Source organism: Procambarus clarkii, chromosome 37 (assembly GCF_040958095.1).
Source record: "Procambarus clarkii isolate CNS0578487 chromosome 37, FALCON_Pclarkii_2.0, whole genome shotgun sequence".
NCBI classification, from domain to species: domain Eukaryota; kingdom Metazoa; phylum Arthropoda; class Malacostraca; order Decapoda; family Cambaridae; genus Procambarus; species Procambarus clarkii.
In genome coordinates this window covers 6,858,402-6,876,916 of record NC_091186.1, presented here as the reverse complement: position 1 = coordinate 6,876,916, position 18,515 = coordinate 6,858,402, and the positions used below count along the sequence as shown (strand labels likewise).

General features: G+C 47.4%; 4 protein-coding genes across 4 annotated transcripts in view; 1 reads left to right on the top strand and 3 right to left on the bottom strand.

The window, feature by feature from the left end:
* The window catches only part of LOC138371999 (peptidyl-prolyl cis-trans isomerase-like), a 41,924-nt gene extending 38,366 nt beyond the window's left edge, over positions 1–3,558 (bottom strand). The window contains exon 1 of the mRNA XM_069337047.1: positions 3,468–3,558. Within this exon, the coding sequence (XP_069193148.1) occupies positions 3,468–3,518 (51 nt within the window). The 5' untranslated portion in view covers positions 3,519–3,558. The remainder of the gene's footprint in view (positions 1–3,467) is intronic.
* LOC123752090 (tripartite motif-containing protein 5-like) overlaps positions 1–18,515 on the bottom strand; it is a 548,342-nt gene that overhangs the window by 478,879 nt on the left and 50,948 nt on the right. The gene's annotated exons all lie outside the window — the stretch shown is intronic.
* LOC138372102 (tripartite motif containing 13-like) lies at positions 4,005–7,425 on the bottom strand. Its single transcript, XM_069337380.1, has 4 exons — positions 7,333–7,425; positions 4,595–4,957; positions 4,256–4,465; positions 4,005–4,022 (listed from the first exon to the last, which is right to left on the bottom strand). Exons 1-4 carry the CDS (start codon positions 7,423–7,425, stop codon positions 4,005–4,007), a joined length of 684 nt encoding a protein of 227 aa, XP_069193481.1.
* On the top strand, positions 10,596–11,870 carry LOC138372101 (piggyBac transposable element-derived protein 4-like). Its single transcript, XM_069337374.1, has one exon. The coding sequence runs from the start codon at positions 10,596–10,598 to the stop codon at positions 11,868–11,870; it is 1,275 nt and encodes a 424-aa protein (XP_069193475.1).

The window sequence follows — 18,515 nt, the reverse complement described above, 5'->3', positions numbered from 1 at the left end:
TTCTACTGGCAGGAAGTAGGTGCTGGACCTGTAGCTCCACTCCCCTCTACTGGCAGGGGGGTTGGTACTGGACCTGTAGCTCCAGCCCTTCTCTACTGGCAGGGGGTTGGTGCTGGACCTGTAGCTCCACCCCCCTCTCTACTGGCAGGGGATTGGTGCTGGACCTGTAGCTCCAGCCCCCTCTCTCTCCTGGCAGGGGGTTGGTGCTGGACCTGTAGCTCCAGCCCCCTCTACTGGCAAGGGGTTGGTGTTGGACCTGTAGCTTCAGCCCCCCTCTACTGGCAGAGGGGTGGTGCTGGACATGAAGCTACAGCCCCCCCCCCCTCTACTGGCAGGGGGTTGGTGCTGTTCCCTTAGCTCCAGCCCCCCCCTCTACTGGCAGGTGGTTGGTGCTGGACCTGTAGCTCCAGCCTCCCTCTACTGGCAGGGGGTTGTGCTGTACCTGTAGCTCCAGCCCCCCCTCTACTAGCAGGGGGTTGTGCTGTACCTGTAGCTCCACCTACCCTCTATTGGCAGGGGGTTGGTGCTGGACCTGTAGCTCCAGCCCCCCCCCCTTTACTGGCAGGGGGTTGTGCTGTACCTGTAGCTCCACCTCCCCTCTACTGGCAGGAGGTTGGTGCTGGACCTGTAGCTCCAGCCTCACTCGACCGGCAGGGGGTTAGTGCTGGACCTGTAGCTCCAGCTCCCCTCTACTGGCAAGGGGTTGGTGCTGGACCTGTATATCCAGCCTACCTTTACTGTCAGGGGGTTGGTGCTGGACCTGTTGCTCCAGCCCCCCCCCCCCCCATCTCTACTAGCAGGGGTTTGGTTCTGGATATGTAGCTCCAGCCCACCCCTTCCTGGCAGGGGGTTGGTGCTGGACCTGAAGCTTCAGCCCCCTCTACTGACAGGGGGTTGATGCTGGACCTGAAGCTTCAGCCCCCTCTACTGGCAGGGGATTGGTGCTGGACCTGTAGCTCCAGCCCACCTCTACTGGCAGAGGGTTGGTGCTGGACCTGTAGCTCCAGCCCCCCTCTACTGGCAGGGGCTTGGAGCTGGATCTGTAGCTCCAGCCCCCTCTACTGGCAGGGGGTTGGTGCTGGACCTGTAGCTGCAGCCCCCTCTACTGGCAGCGGGTTAGTGCTTGACCTGTAGCTCCAGCCCCCCTCAACTGGCAGGGGGTTGGTGCTGGACCTATAGCTCCAGCCCCCCTCTACTAGCAGGGGGTTGGTGCTGGACTTGTAGCTCCAGACCCTCCCCTCTCTACTAGCAGGGGGTTGGTGCTGGACCTGCAGCTCCAGCCCCCTTTCTCTACTGTCAGGGGGTTGGTGCTGGACCTGTAGTTCCAACCCATCTCAACGGGCAGGGAGGTTGATGCTGGACCTGTAGCTCCACCCCCCACCCCCCTCTCTACTGGCAGGGGGTTAGTGCTTGACCTGTAGCTCCAGCCCCCCTCTACTGGCAGGGGGTTGGTGCTGGACCTCCAGCCCACCTCTACTGGCAGGGGGTTGGTGCTGGACCAGTAGCTCCAGCCCACCTCTACTGGCAAGGGGTTGGTGCTGGACCTGTAGCTCCTGCACCCCTTCTACTGGCAGGGGGTTGGTTCTGGACCTGTAGCTCCAGCCCCCCACCCCCTCTATTGGCAGGGAGTTATTTCTGGACCTGTAGCTCCAGCCCACCTTTACTGGCAGGGGTTGGTGCTGGACCTGTAGCCCCAGCCCACCTCTACTGGCAGGGGGTTGGTGCTGGACCTGTAGCTTAAGCCCACATCTACTGGCAGGGGGTTGGTGCTGGACCTGTAGCCCCAACCCCCCTCTACTGGCAGGTGGTTGGTGCTGGACCTGTAGCTCCAGCCCACGTTTACTGGCAGGGGGTTGGTGCTGGACCTGTAGCTCCAGCCCACCTCTATTGGCAGGGAGTTGGTGCTGGACCTGTAGCTCCAGCCCACCTCTACCGGCAAGGGGTTGGTGCTGGACCTGTACCTCCAGCCCCTCTCTACTTGCAGGGGGTTGGTGCTGGACCTGTAGCTCCAGCCCACCTCTACTGGCAGGGGGTTGGTGCTGGACTTGTAGCTCCAGCCCACCTCTACTGGCAGAGGGCTGGTTCTGGACCTGTAGCTCCAGCCCCCCTCTACTAGCAGGGGGTTGGTGCTGGACCTGTAGCTCCAGCCCTCCTCTACTGGCAGCGGGTTGGTGCTGGACCTGTAGCTCCAGCCCCTCTCTACTGGCAGGGGGTTGGTGCTGGACCTGTAGCTCCAGCCTCCCTCTACTTGCAGGGGATTGGTGCTGGACCTGTAGCTCCAGCCCCCCCTCTATTGGCAGAGGGCCCGTTCTGGACCTGTAGCTGCAGCCCCCCCCCCCCCCCGCTTCTACTGGCAGGAAGTAGGTGCTGGACCTGTAGCTCCACTCCCCTCTACTGGCAGGGGGGTTGGTACTGGACCTGTAGCTCCAGCCCCTCTCTACTGGCAGGGGGTTGGTGCTGGACCTGTAGCTCCACCCCCCTCTCTACTGGCAGGGGATTGGTGCTGGACCTGTAGCTCCAGCCCCCTCCCTCTCCTGGCAGGGGGTTGGTGCTTGACCTGTAGCTCCAGCCCCCTCTACTGGCAAGGGGTTGGTGTTGGACCTGTAGCTTCAGCCCCCCTCTACTGGCAGAGGGGTGGTGCTGGATATGAAGCTACAGCCCCCCCTCTACTGGCAGGGGGTTGGTGCTGTACCCTTAGCTCCAGCCCCCCCCCCTCTACTGGCAGGTGGTTGGTGCTGGACCTGTAGCTCCAGCCTCCCTCTACTGGCAGGGGGGTTGTGCTGTACCTGTAGCTCCAGCCCCCCCTCTACTAGCAGGGGGTTGTGCTGTACCTGTAGCTCCACCTCCCCTCTATTGGCAGGGGGTTGGTGCTGGACCTGTAGCTCCAGCCCCCCCCTCTACTGGCAGGGGGTTGTGCTGTACCCGTAGCTCCACCTCCCCTCTACTGGCAGGGGGTTGGTGCTGGACCTGTAGCTGCAGCCTCACTCTACCGGCAGGGGGTTAGTGCTGGACCTGTAGCTCCAGCTCCCCTCTACTGGCAAGGGGTTGGTGCTGGACCTGTAGCTTAAGCCCCCCCCCCTCTACTGGCCTCGGGTTGGTGCTGGACCTGTCTCAAAGCCCCCACTCTACTGGCAAAGGGTTGGTGCTGGACCTGTAGCTCCAGCCTCCCTCTATTGGCTCACTCTGCCCCTTTGTGAGGGAGTCAGGATCCTGGGTTCAACAGAGGATCACAAGTTTAATCACCATGCAGGACAGAAATGGTTCACATGTTTCCTTTCACCTGTTGCCTCTGTTCACCTACCAGTAAATATTTATCCAGGAGTTAGGCAACTATTGTGCATTGTATGTTAAGGAAAGTCAGTAGTTGACCTTGGGGAACCTCGATAAACCTAAGAACAGGCTTCCTCTCCTCAAAATGCAACTCAATATCTTGTAATATGACTTGTGAGAGAAAATAAAAAACTTACTGTTAATTGCTTCTGGGGGATCTCTCCAGTGATTTCCTGAACTTTATTCATGATGCTGGAGGCTGAGTCTCCCGAGTGTACGGGGTCAGCTGTGGCACCTGTCTCTGTGGTTATCATCTCCAGGGCCTCCCTGATGGTCTCCTGCACCTGTCATTACCAACACAAACATTAATGGTGGAGGCTGAGTCTCCCAGGTGTACGGGGTCAGCTGTGGCACCTGTCTCTGTGGTCATCATCTCCAGGGCCTCCCTGATGGTCTCCTGCACCTGCCATTACCAACACAAACATTAATGGTGGAGGCTGAGTCTCCCAGGTGTACGGGGTCAGCTGTGGCACCTGTCTCTGTGGTCATCATCTCCAGGGCCTCCCTGATGGTCTCCTGCACCTGTCATTACCAACACAAACATTAATGTGGAACCTGGACTATAATGAAGCATCAGGCTCTGAGTAAAGTAACTGGACTATTATGAAGCATCAGGCATTAAGTAAAGTAACTGGATTTTAATGAAGCATCAGGCTCTTAGTAAAGTAACTGGACTATAATGAAGCATCAGACTGAGTAAAGTAATTTGACAATATAAGTAATGTTTCTCTACACTGACCACAGTGTAGAGAAACACCAAGATGACAGTTGACTTTATTAATAAAAATGTATCAGGTATTAGAGCAAAAAGTTTGTTATATATAAAGTCTACTCTCATCTTGATGTGTCTCCATGTCAAAAGTGTTTATATAGAGGCAATACTACACTCAGTTGGGTGAGAACAATGTGACCTTCAGCAGCGTACCTTCACTGAGGTGTGGACAGTCTTGACATCTGGGAAGAGTTCCTGGCACTTCCGGATCCAATCTTCTACCTTCATCTTGCACTCATCAGCTGTGCCCATGGTTGTGTCAACCTCCTGTAGGGTGTTGACTGGATCGAGCTTCCCCAACATGGCTTGCAGCTGAGTCTTCCCTTCCTCTCCTTGTGTTGTCATATCCACCACACTGGTATCCTCCAGTTCCAAGAGCTTCATTGCTGACTTGTTCTGCTCTACCAGAGCATAGAGTCTGTCCTGGAGCTGGAGGTGGTGAGTCTTCCAGTCCCCCAGCTGCCCCCGATACTCCCCCAGCTGGGACAGTACCTCTTCACAGCTAGTAATGAGGCTGCTGATGATGCTCTTCTGCTCCTGCACCAGGGAACGTAATGTCTTACTGATGCCTCTGGCAGGACCTTCAGAAGGTTTTGCTGGCACTGCTTCCCCAGTTGTTAGCTGGATATTTTTGAGTTTCTTAACAAAAGCCTCCACAGCATAGCTAATTGGGAACTGAGTAGCAGCTGTGGCAGCGTGCTCGGCACGGCAGCTGGGGCAGGTCAGCTGACCATTCTTGATAGCATTGTCAATACACTGGGAGCAGAATGTGTGGCCACACGGAAGTGTACGAGGGCGTAGTTGATTGTCGTCATAATCGTTAAAACACACTGAACATTCCTCTGGCTTGTTATCCTGTGGAAAAGAATATTTGGTTAAACTAGATGTATTTACAACAAAAACTAATATTACAGTACTTTATTTACTAATACAAATTACATAATATATTTATACATTCTTTGCATTAGCTATTCTAGAGCAGAGTTAATATTACTGACAGATTAACATATTCACACAACGGCCAATATTTTTTATAAATATATCCTGGAGTATGGGATAACATTTTTTGGTAACATATTGCAGCAGCAGGGCTGTTTATAAGCCGTACCCAAGAGTACAGACTAACACTACCTGTCCTTACTTTCTTATGAATAATGGAAGGAAATGTATGTATCGTATGTGATAATTGAGGAAGGGTCAAGTATTCTTAGTCTAAGTTGGACAATAAGTGCACAGTGGGTTAAATCTTTACACATGGGTTTTATTGACCAACTCCGGATTATTCTACACTTATTAACTATGGGAACACATGATTATGTTAATGGATTGTTGAGATTGAGTGATACTCTTCACCAAACATAAACATGATGGATGAACTGACTATTGGTCCCACACAAATCTGGGCTTAGTCATTATTTTACTGTACACTCTCTTGGTAATAAACAAATGTAGCATGGATTTGTAATGGTTCTATTGTTACGTAAAGTATGGTGACAAATAAACACAGACACTAAGATACTATATATATATTTGGTCGAATATACAGAAGTACACAGGTGATACTTTGGTGTGAGTTGAGCGCACTGAGCGTCGGTACAGTATCTCGCAAGTGTCTGCTCTAGACCACACTTGAAAGTAGACTAGTTAATGTTTGCTATTCTGCTGCTTATATGCTCGGGAAACACCTCACCATGTTGCCCGGGCAACGCCTCACCTCATTCATCTCCAAAGGTTGACAGGAATATTAACAATGCATTTGGAGCGAGTATATTATTGGGATAATCTACTCGCTACAGAACTCCTCCTCCCAGGGGATGAAAGGAAAAATACTTGATCAAGGAACTTAGCTGGTCGGTGAATGCTGTCTCTGCCTGGGGAGTCCACTCCAATGGAAGACGGGACGTGAGTTTCCGACCCGTAAAAGGTCGTATAAGTGTCGCAAGATGTCCGAACAATGTGGGATGAATCGATGATAAAAATTCACTACACCAAGAAATTCTTGCAACTTCTTTGGAGTAGATGGGCGCGGGAATTCCTTGATTGCCTCGATTTTCTTCTCTAGTGGTTGGACCCCTGCTGCTGACACACGGTGTCCCAAGAAATCCAGCTCTGGAACATGGAAAATACACTTCTCAGAGTTGAGCTGCAAGCCGAAGTTGCGCAGATGGGTGAGAAGGAGTCGGAGGTGTAGCAGATGTTCTGTTGGTGATGTACTGGCCACCAGCAGATCGTCAATGTAGGCGTAGCAAAAAGGAAGGTCCTTAACTACTTGGTCGATGAAGCGTTGGAATGTCTGGGCTGCATTCCGTAGACCAAAAGGCATCCGGACGAATTCAAACAGTCCAAAAGGTGTTGTGATCGCTGTTTTCGGAATGTCTGCCGGTTCCACAGGGATCTGGTGAAATGCCCGCACAAGGTCAATTTTCGAAAAAACGGTTGCGTTGCTCAATCCCTGTGAGAAATCCTGGATGTGTGGTATTGGGTAGCGATCCGGCAGAGTGCGAACGTTGAGAGTCCTGTAGTCTCCGCAAGGGCGCCATTCCCCTGGGGCTGTTTTCGGGACCATATGGAGAGGTGAAGCCCATGGACTGTTCGAAGGGCGGATTATTCCCGCCTCCTGTAGCTTATTGAATTCAGCACGTGCTACCGCCAGTCGTTCCGGTGCCAGGCGGCGTGGTCTGGCGAAGGTAGGTGCTCCCGTTGTAGTAATGTGATGCGTAATCGTATGTTGCACCTCTGGTCGAGGGCTGGCGGGTTGGGTCACATCTTTGAATTCATCCAGGAGTGCTTAAAGTTCTGTAGATGCGACTGGGGTGACGATGTTAACTTGTGTAGAGGTACTAGGAGAGGCTCGAAGTACTGCACCTGCGGGATCCACCATAAGTCGATGGTGTTGCAGGAAATCCCATCCAAGAATGGGTTGTTCCACATCCGCTATGAGGAAAGTCCACGTAAAGCGACCCAGAGAGGCGAACTCGAGAACCAGGGCGCGGGTCCCATATGTACGGACGGACGTACCATTGGCGGCTCGTAAGTCCAAACCAGGAGTACGGGTTGGTTTGACTAGTGGGGGAGGCAACACACTAGCTGCTGCACCTGTGTCAACGAGGAAACGGCGTTTGGTTATGACGTCAGATATGTAGAGCAGTGTAGTGTTTGAAATGGCGGGGTCACTGGCCGTTAACAGTCCCCGCCGAAGTAGTTTCCCGACCAGGAACAAGGAGCCCTACAGTTGCGGGCTTGGTGTCCGAACTTCTGGTGGTAAGAACAAAGCTCTCCCCGATGTTCTCGCTGCCGCCTAGAGACTGATACTGGATTCGCATGGTACGTTTTCCCTGGGTGGAAGAAACGCCGGTTCTGGAGGACGTCGAGTTGTTGGGTGTCTGTAGTCTGCTGTGTATCACTGAGGTGGGACAGCGTAGCGTTATCAGACGTCGTATGAAGCCGGTCTGCCAGTGTAGCCAGCTGGGCTAATGGGGTGTCGTCAGCCATACTGAATAGGGCCGGTTGAATGTGTTTTGGACAGAGTTGTATCCACAGTGATCTCACAATCTCGCTGGGGGCTGGGCCAGTTGCAGTATGCATCACATACTGAATATGCCGCAGAAGCTGAGCTGGTGTTTTGTCTGCTAATCTTTTGTCAGTGAGGAGTTGGTCCCTTTGTTGAATGCGGCGTTTCATTGCTGCCTGTAGAAGAGCGGCCTTCAATGCAGTGTACGTCCTGGAGTCCGGTGATGGCGCGGTGATGACAGCGGAGGCAGTGTGCATAGCCTCCGAGGGAAGTGTTGGCAGGGTACAGGCATATCGGGCTTTCTCAGTCGAAATTTCGTGAAGGTCGAAAATAGCCTCCATCTGCATGAACCAAAATTCTGGCTCATCTGCGTTGTATGCTGGAAACCTGGTAGATAAATCCATGGCGAAGATCTAGTTTGTGACTAAGTGTTCTTTTTCACTCACTGGGTCACCAATGTAACGGTTCTATTGTTACGTAAAGTATGGTGACAAATAAACACAGACACTAAGATACTATATATATATTTGGTCGAATATACAGAAGTACACAGGTGATACTTTGGTGTGAGTTGAGCGCACTGAGCGTCGGTACAGTATCTCGCAAGTGTCTGCTCTAGACCACACTTGAAAGTAGATTAGCCAATGTTTGCTTTTCTGCTGCTTATATGCTCGGGCAACACCTCACCGTGTTGCCCGGGCAACGCCTCACCTCATTCATCTCCAAAGGTTGACAGGAATATTAACAATGCATTTGGAGCGAGTATATTATTGGGATAATCTACTCGCTACAGATTTTTACAATATAAGGTCTCTACACTTAATCACTTTACTAACGGGGACCAAGGTTGATGGAGTTTAAACCACGTATTACAGTACTCCTTAAAGTGGGTGAATGAGTCCAAAATAACACAAGACACACAGGGTTCTACAAACACACATTCCTAAAATTCCTATCCATAAACTAACACAGAAAAAAGCACTAGTACAGTTAATGCACTTATCGTAACTGTAGAAGACCATCCAAGTGTCGCACTGACGTCTACTGGACACTGGAGTAGTCGCCACCTGAATGGACTACTTGGTGCCGCTCTCCACTCTGTGTGCACTCCCTTGGTTCCAATAATGTTTCACACAAAACTCATATCCCAAAATTGGTCATTTGTATGTCTTATAGAGTTCCAGACTGTTTTCAACATTTAACACTGCTGTTTCTATATATATATTTTCAACCAGTGAATGTCTTAAATAATGTGTTTCCTATATTATTCCATTGCTTTGGGGAGGATATATAATTATTAATAATAATAATTTTCCTTTCTAAGTCACTGTGCTCCGCATGTACAGAACTGACTATTGTACTGGCAGAAATCATAAATTCATGATTGTCCTGCCCTTCAAGAAGACCTGAACAAAATAAGTGTATGAGCAACACTTGGCAAATGGAATTTAATGTGAACAAATGCCATGTTATGGAATGTGGAATAGGAGAGCATAGACCCCCCACAACCTATAAATTATATAATTACCTAAGTGTAGTTACAGGATGAGAGCTATGCTCATGATGTCTCGTCTTCCCAGCACTCTGTCATATAATGCTTTGAAATTACTGACGCTTTTGGCCTCCACCACCTTCTTACCTAACATGTTCCAACCATCTACCCCACTTGTTTGCAAAAGTGAATTTTCTTATTCACTTCTGAAAAATTAGATTTTCTTCGGCACCTTTGTTTAGTTTAAATCTGTGACCTCTTGTTCTTGAAGTTCCAGGTCTCAGGAATTTTTACCTATCAATTTTATCAATTCCCGTTACTATTTTGTACGTAGTGATCATACTGCCTCTTTTTCTTCTATCTTTTAGTTTTGGAATATTTATCCCTTTAACTGTTTAACGCGCCTGCAGACCCACGTCTGGGGTGCACTACGCGCCTCCGGGTGTTTGTATTTTTCACGTTCGATTTAAAAGTGGCTCACGGTGACGCGGGTATGGAATGGATGGCTGGGGGCCCCAGTGATCGTCCGCCATCTTGAAAAAAATTCCCAGCATGCCCCGCGGCCATGGGAAGCCCCAGTTCGACAAACAGCAACCATGTCTGACACATCGTCAACGAGCTCCCGCTCCTCAGTGACTCGCGGTCACGGAAATTGACTCTGAGGAGGAGATTCGCGATATTTTGTGCGACGACGGTGCTATGGATGATGACCTGGACTATGATCCAGAGAAAGATCTGACACAGAGGTCTGATACAAGTGAGGGAGAGACGCAAGTGGATGATGTGGTGAGCGTGTATGGTACACCCTCCTCACCCGGCCTGTCTCGCCTCCCTGGGTCAACACCCTTATCCTCACCACCATCATGTATGTCCCCAGACGCTAGTTTATTCAATGACAGTGCATGTGACGAATCTTTCTCGGGCTTCAGTGACATTGGCTCCGATACGAGTAGTGTGGACGACTCGAGTACTAGCAGCGGGGGTGGTACCAGGCGAGGCTTTGCTGCCTCAGCAACATGTCGAGGTAGGTGACAGCATGTCTCGCAGCATGACGACAGTGGGCCCTCAACATCAGGTGTTTGTGGTAGGCCTATGGTACGAAAATTTGCCTCAGTGCCAAGCATACCCTCACGCAGCTCCAGCAGCAGCAGCAGACGACGTAGCCGTGATTTTAGTGCTCGTGGTGGTGTTGGCGCCAACGCCAAACTCCCTGGTGTACTTGTGTGGGAGGATTGCGCCACATTTGTCCCTCAAATACCAACGTTTGATGATACCGATGTTGGTGTTAAAGCTTTATTCCCGTATACCGGTGATGATATGGCGGACATGAAATATTTCCAGGCATATTTTGACAATGTCTTCATGAGGCATCTTGTGACCGAGACAAACATGTACGCCCACACCCTCATAGACGGCGGCATATTACCTGCCTCACGCGATGGAAGGATACAACAATCGACGAGATGTACGTATTTCTGGCACTATGCATGATGATGATGAAACACTCCGAGAAAGCTGTCGTCCAGGACTATTGGAACAAAGACAGCCTTGTTCCATCACCCGTCATCAACCGATATATGTTGCAGGATAAGTTCCACTTGATTCTCAGGTGCCTGCATTTCGAGAACAATGCAAATGAGGATAGACACGACAGACTGTGGAAGGTACGCAAGGTATTTAGTGACCTGCGAGGGAAGTTCAGGGATTATTTAGTACCTGGACAGAATGTCGTTATCGACAAGTCGCTTGTACTGTTCAAGGGCAGACTGGCATTCAAGCAGTATATCCCTTCCAAGCGGAACCGTTTTGGACTGAAGTTTTTCGTGCTGTGCGACTGTGAGACTGGTATCGTCCTGGACACGATCTTTTATTCTGGTACAGACGTCGACATATATATACCAGCTCAAAATGAACACGGGTTCTCCGGCAGTGTCGTAAAAACCCTGATGGAACCCTTGCTGAACAAGGGGCATGTACTGTTCACCGACAACTATTACACCAGCCCCCTATTGACTAGATACCTCCTTGCCCACAACACTGGCGAATGTGGCACTGTGAAGGCCCACAGGAAGGAAATGCCAGTGTTCGGTATAGGTATATCCGTGGGCGAGTGCCAGATGCGCAAGTGTGACAATATGCTGTCAGTGCGGTGGAAGGACAGACGCGAGGTGAATATACTGACGACGACTCACACCGGTGCCATATTGAACAGTGGGAAGGTCCATTTTCAGAAGTGCAACCCCATGTATAAGCCGGACTGTGTCATAGACTATAACGTGAACATGCGCCTCGTTGATCAATGTGACATGATGCTTGGTGGTGTGGAGTGCGTGCACAGGTCTATGAAGTGGACGAAAAAGCTCTTCTTCCGCCTCATGGATGTTGCAGTGCTCAACTGCTGCAATATGTACCTAGTGAAGTCCGGCAGGAAACCGTCAATACGTACCTTCAGTGCCAGTGTTGTGTCACAGCTGCTGGTAAAGTATGGCAGGGAGGGGTCCGTAGTACCGCGCAAGGTGCAAGCAACAATGCCACATGCAGCTCCAGACAGACTGCGGGGTAATGAGAACTTTGGGGTACACATGCTTGGGTATATGCCAGGCACAGCATCATGGGAGAAGGGTAAACGTGAGTGCATAGTATGCAGGAACACTACACGCAGATCACAAAAGCGAAGATACATTGGCACCTGGTGCGTGGAGTGCAAGGTGCCACTCTGCCCCGTTGGCTGTTTCACAGCATATCGCACACTTGCGGAGTACTGAGTGCGTGTATATATTGTGTGATACTGTACAGTGTGTATATATAATGTAAATATAAATATATCAGCGTGATAAATTGGAAATAAGTGCAGGATAAGTGTACTTGTTTGTGATGCACGTAACACAGTGTCTACAGACAGTACGGATGTTCTACTGCCATAATATAGTGTACGTGTTCACCATACACTGGATCGGCACGTAAAATCTAAAACATTGTATTTGGAACTGTGCGCAAAAAATGAGCAAAATTATATTAGCAGCAGCATGCACATCCCGCCCCGGGCACCCCACTGGCCCCAGGAGCTTACGGCATGCCACGGGGAATGATGACGTCACGTGCCACCTTACGGACCCCATAGCAGCCAAAGTAAGTACAATTTCGACATTCCGTTGCTATACCCATATACTGGGAGGGGTTTTTGACACTTTTAGAACAAAAAAGAATTTTCTCCTGAGAATTTATTTCTTGCGCATTAGGGGGTCATATTTGTAGGCCGTGCAGTTAAGGGGTTAATGCCTCTAACCACTCCCTGTAGCTCTTGTCCTTCAGTTCTGGGAGCCATTTAGTTGCATGTCTTTGCACCTTTTCCAGTTGATGTGCTTCTTAAGATAGGGGCACCATACAACCACCTCTTTTATACCGATCTGCCGGTAATAACGACCGGTTTGGGAGATCGGTATCTGCAGCCTCAGTTACCATTCTGGTGGTCGATATTATCGACGGTCAGTATTAGGTTTGTTTTGGCATCGGCAGCCCCTCACATGGCGACCAGGCCACCGACCTCGATCATCCAGAGTGGTATATTAAATCTTAACTTTCTTTTAAAATGATTTAGTTCTATGAAGAAAATTCTAAATTATTATTAATAAAATATTTTAAAACAATTGTTATTAAGCAAAATTCTTTGTTTTCTTATTAAATACCTTTTATAGTATAGGCAATAGGTATTTTTTTTCCCACGGACCTAGAATGTACTGCGCCTGGCCATGTGACCGCATTGTTTACTGTGAACTCACATGGCTGAGAACAATGTCTCAGAATATTAGCCAGAGAAAATCAGATTCAGACAAAAATAGATGAATTCATGATTTCAACGATTCGTAAAAGCACCCACTGTGAATTCAACAAGTCATGCAGCATCTGCTGGCAACGAATGCCCTACAAGCCATGCTGCACCCCCCCCCGATGCTGAATTCCCATCAAAAGTCGTGTAGCCTCCACTAACGATATAAAATATAATTGAAAGGCATATCAATTAGTGTAAGAAGTGTTGATAGAGTACAGTATTGTAAGTATTAATGATTATTTAAGCTTTGACGAAAAGATACTGTACAGTGTTAATATACAGTAGAAATAATTTTCAATTGTGAATTAGAATTAGAACTCATGTGAATTAGTAGTAAGGCTAGCTGTTGTGTGAAGTGAATGCCTGAAAATAAGTGTACATACAGTAAGTACCCTGTATACAGTACTGAACAATATAAAACAAGCGCTGCAGAGGATGACGTAATCTTCACAGCTTCGTAATCTTCAGCTTCATTACAAGTTAGTCAATTTACCAATTTTATTATAGTATTACAACATATTAATTTTTTTTTTTTCAACAAAAGCTACATATTAATTTCTGCAAATGTATATTCTATCATTAGCAGAATAAAGGTGAGCTCAAAATATTTCGTCTTGGCTAGCTCTCAGTGACAAGGCTCGATCACCATTGTATAGCCTGGCGGCCACAGCCTGCGTCATAACATTAAAAATACATTACCTGCACTGTTCAGGGTAAAACAAAACACATCTCTAAAATTTTATTGAGAAAATATTAACAATCACTGATACATGAAATATTTTGCAATACAAAGGAATGAACCAATTTTTTCCCACCCATTTGGACTTGATCAGACCGTGTTCACACATCATCCATGCAGCAGCCAACAGCTGGCTTAATCGTCGGCGTGGCACTAAATTGGAACGCAATTACACAATGAACTTTATTTAATTTTAGTTATACAGTATAAAATATATCTTACCTGAATGTTACTTGAAAAATTACCCGACCCAACTTAACTTCCAAAATAACGGAGCTCCGGAAATAACGACCAGGGTACAGCCCCATATAGGCTGTTAAATTGGGTGGATACTGCATTCCATTCCAGCTTTGGTCTAACAAAAGTTGTGAACAATTTCTTTAGTATCTTGCCATCCATGTATTTAAACGCAATTTTTAAGTTAGAAAGTGTAGCATAGGCTCCTCACACAATGTTCTTTATGTGGTCCTCAGGTGATAGTTTTCTATCTAGAACCACTCCTAGCTCTCTTTCTTTATCCAAATCTTTATCGATTTCTCACATTTCATAGAGGTGTCTAGATATGAAGTGAAAAAAATGCTAAAGGAGCTAAGTAAGAACAAAGCATTTGGCCCAGATGGAGTTTCACCATGGGTCCTGAGAGAATGTGCACCTGAGCTCAGCATTCCACTTCAACAGATTTTTCAGGCATCCCCGTGAACAGGAGTCCTAGCAGATGTGTGGAAAAAGGCTAACACAGAAGAAATGTTTGCACTACACGGTTGATATTCACTATGCTTCCTATTTCAGACTCCCAGTTGATATTAGAGGCTGCTGCAGCACTCTACAACAGTGGCAGCAGGGAAGATCCCATCAAATATAGACCTGTATCATTGACAAGTGTAATAGTCAAAATATTAGAAAAAATAATTAAAACTAAATGGGTAGAACCCTTGGAGAAAACTATATAATAACAGACAGACAGTACAGTTTTGGATCTGGAAAATCCTGTGTAACAAATTTACTCAGTTTCTAGGATCTAGCCACAGAGATTTTATAAGAAAGATATGGTGGGGTATTTTTATTTTGGCTCCTAATTGTTTTGGACAACATTGATGAGTATCTCCTTGAAACTGCTTTGGAGATGACCCCTAACCTATACTGGTACTTCTTCTCATGGTAATGATTTTATTAACAGATTTAGGTATACCCTTAGTAAGCCATGGATTGTTTAACCTTTTAGTTGTGACTTGTTTAGTTAGCACTGGACTGTGGGTATTATAGATGCTATCACAAACAATATGGTGGAAGTGCTGATAATCAAAATACGGATCCTAAATGTAGTTATTGTCCTTGTATATAAGTCACCAGAGGCAAATCATCAGCAGTTTAAAAACAAACTAATGAAAATAGAACACTGCTTAGAAAATCTCCCAAATCCAGCCCCAAACATCATCCTGTTTCAGGACTTCAACCTATAGCACCTGAAATGGAAGACCCTAACTAATACAGTTTTATCAGAGAGAATTCCTGGAAGTAGCCTAAATGAACAGTCACATGCAAATGACCTGCTACGAATGTGCGACTGGTTTGCCTTAAATCAGTAAATAATTGAACCAACTAGGAAGGAGAACACGCTGGACCTCATTTTCACTAATAATGATGAATTGATCAGGAACATAATGATTACAAATACCTGTTACTCAGATCACAACTTAATTGAAGTTTTGACAAGCATGGGGAATAGACCTTCAAACTCAGTCTCGATTCCCAGTGGAAGAGATTTCAGCAAATTCAATTTCAATAATACACAGATAAACTGGGAGCAAATGAACCAAGACTTCACAGAAATAAGCTGAGAAGAACAGCTAGAAAATACAAACCTGAACCAGTGCCTGAAAAAAACAAGCTCAGTAGCACTAGAAATATGCTCAAACCGCATATCCCTAAGAAAAAAACAGGAAGAGATGCAGATTGGAACGGGAACGTCGTTCCCTCTATAGGCGAAGAAAACAAATCGCAGAACAACTTGAGAGTCGCACCCTATCTCATGAACGGCGAAGAAGGTTAGGTAGAGAAATAGAAACAATTGAACTAAAGCTACAAGAATCATACAAAACCCAGGAGAGGCAAAGAGAGCAAAAGGCCATCAGTGAAATAGAGGGAAATACAAAATATTTTTTCTCCTATGCAAAATCAAGATAAAAAACCACATCTAGCATCAGGCCCCTGCGAAAGAGATATGGAACTTTCACAGATGACAACAAAAAAATGAGCGAAATACTGAGGAAGCCGTATGCGAGCCACTAAACACACTAAAGATTGATAACTGTTATGATCTCAGCCTGCAGGAGAAATGAGTCTCCCCTTGAGTCATTCTACCAGATTTGACCTAAGAGGTTAAAGAGATGTAGACCTGGATATTTATATAGTAGACATTCGATTGAATTTGACAAACGGTTTGCATGTATGGCAGTGAATAAGGATATAAATAAATGACTGGTCATGAGATGTGGAGAATTTGCTGGGGGTGTGAGGCTCGCTTATAAGGACGTTGACCTCACTTGAGCACCAGAAATTGTGAGGGGAAGTTGAGCTCCATTGGGTTCCAGTTAGAGAAGAACCCCCTAGTTGATATACCTTCAAGAGGAAGGAAGTGTGCAGACGTTTCAGCTGTGGAATTAATCTGGAAACGTGTGGTCACAAGTCCTGGATGGCAGGAAGAGTTGTGAAGCCGTCCAGAAACATTTTCGTGGGCAGCCGTGTGTGCGCCCTGGTCAGGCATCATCAAGTGAGCACCCTCGCAAGAGACACTTTTGTGGTAGGCACAGTTTTAATCAGTTAACAGTGATTACCTGTAGTTGGTTGTGTGCCCAGCGGCCGTAGCCAGTATTTATTGATATGTTAGGCAAATTTTATTGAAGCAGAAAGTTCAAAACAGAGAGTAAAGACAGAGGAACGTCCTGGAGGGCGGAGCGATGTCCATCCCCTCCACGCCCTCGTGGGTGACTGAGGGAGCTTAGTTCCTGGCAGAGTAGCTGCCTAGCATTTGCAGGCGGAGGAACTGCTCAGCGGGCGAGGCGGAGGATGGATTCGCCCGAACAGGGAAGTCCATACTTATGGTGTTCGGGAAGCAGGGAGATGTCGGGTGAAACATTTATTGTGTGTAGTTCATTAAAGTTATATGTTTGTAGAGTAACATTTTTATTGGCGTATCGATGGGTTGCAGGTTTGTTCTGAGGAAGGAGTTGATGGGAGTACTCTAAGGCCAGAGAAGAAGTTAATGAGCGGAACTCCAAGACTGTAGGAGTAGATGTTGTACTCTGTGGAAGAGCAAGCCCCATAGTGAGGAATTGGACCTCAAATTGTGTGAAGAGGACCAGTCAAGTGAAGTCTCACATGCTTCTGTGGAATCAGTGGTGGAGTACCACTGCAATCCAAGGAAAACTTCATGGTGCAGCAGCCTGGAAGAGCTGTAGAGGATCCTAGTAGATGAACCTGGAAGAACCTGTTGATGTCAGGGTAGTGAACTTCAGATGTGGGAAGGAAGTTCTTATTGACTACTTGTAGGGAGTTGGTAGAGTGCTTGAGTGCCATTAGCATGCTAGGAGTTGGTAGAGTGCTTGAGTGCCATTAGCATGCTAGGAGTTGGTAGAGTGCTTGAGTGCCATTAGCATGCTAGGAGTTGGTAGAGTGCTTGAGTGCCATTAGCATGCTAGGAGTTGGTAGAGTGCTTGAGTGCCATTATAATGCTAGGAGTTGGTAGAGTGCTTGAGTGCCATTAGAATGCTAGGAGTTGGTAGAGTGCTTGAGTGCCATTAGCATGCTAGGAGTTGGTAGAGTGCTTGAGTGCCATTAGCATGCTAGGAGTTGGTAGAGTGTTTGAGTGTCATTAGCATGCTAGGAGTTGGTAGAGTGCTTGAGTGCCATTAGCATGCTAGGAGTTGGTAGAGTGCTTGAGTGCCATTAGCATGCTAGGAGTTGGTAGAGTGCTTGAGTGCCATTAGCATGCTAGGAGTTGGTAGAGTGCTTGAGTGCCATTAGCATGCTAGGAGTTGGTAGAGTGCTTGAGTGCCATTAGCATGCCAGGAGTTGGTAGAGTGCTTGAGTGCCATTAGCATGCTAGGAGTTGGTAGAGTGCTTGAGTGCCATTAGCATGCTAGGAGTTGGTAGAGTGCTTGAGTGCCATTAGCATGCTAGGAGTTGGTAGAATGCTTGAGTGCCATTAGCATGCAAGACGCAGTGAAAGGTGGGTGATTGATTATCATTTTTATGCCAAGGAATACTTATACTGAAGTTTATAGAGTTACAACTGTAGGCTGGAGTACCTGCAGAGATAAATATTTTCTAGGGCTGATAGTGCCATATGTATATATATGTTCTAGGGCTGATAGTGCCATATTTGTTTTACAAGGTTTAACTCACTAAGTGAGGTTGGTAGCATAAGTGGCAGGCCAGGAGTTGGGCTACCACTTGGTATAAGCAACTGATAGTCCTGATGGTTGTGGTTTGTAACCAGGTTATAACATCATAAGGTGTTGAAGTTTATATACTTATATACTGTATGTGAGTGTTTTATATATGTTCTGTGTTGTTATTAAATGTTCATAATCATCAGGTGTTTGCCCTTGTCCTAGTGAGGCTTCCCAGGAAGCAAGAGAGAGAGAGAGAGAGAGAGAGAGAGAGAGAGAGAGAGAGAGAGAGAGAGAGAGAGAGAGAGAGAGAGAGAGAGAGAGAAAGCACCACAGCTTTGGACAAGGTAGTACAGAATAATAATTCAGGAAAGGGGATTGGGGAGATCATACCATCCGACAAGATAGTGGGGGAGTCATGGCGGCTCAAGTGGGTGTGTGCACATGACAA

What these genes read in the sequence shown, in the direction of transcription:
- LOC138372102 (XM_069337380.1), bottom strand. Translation starts at nt 7,425, where the DNA reads ATGCGAATCCAGTATCAGTCTCTAGGCGGCAGCGAGAACATCGGGGAG. An exon ending in CGGACACCAAGCCCGCAACT is followed by an intron (nt 4,958 to 7,332) that starts GTAGGGCTCCTT and finishes TCTTTTCCACAG; the next exon opens with GATAACAAGCCAGAGGAATG. An exon ending in TCATTACTAGCTGTGAAGAG is followed by an intron (nt 4,466 to 4,594) that starts GTACTGTCCCAG and finishes TTGGAACTGGAG; the next exon opens with GATACCAGTGTGGTGGATAT.
- LOC138372101 (XM_069337374.1), top strand. Translation starts at nt 10,596, where the DNA reads ATGATGATGAAACACTCCGAGAAAGCTGTCGTCCAGGACTATTGGAAC.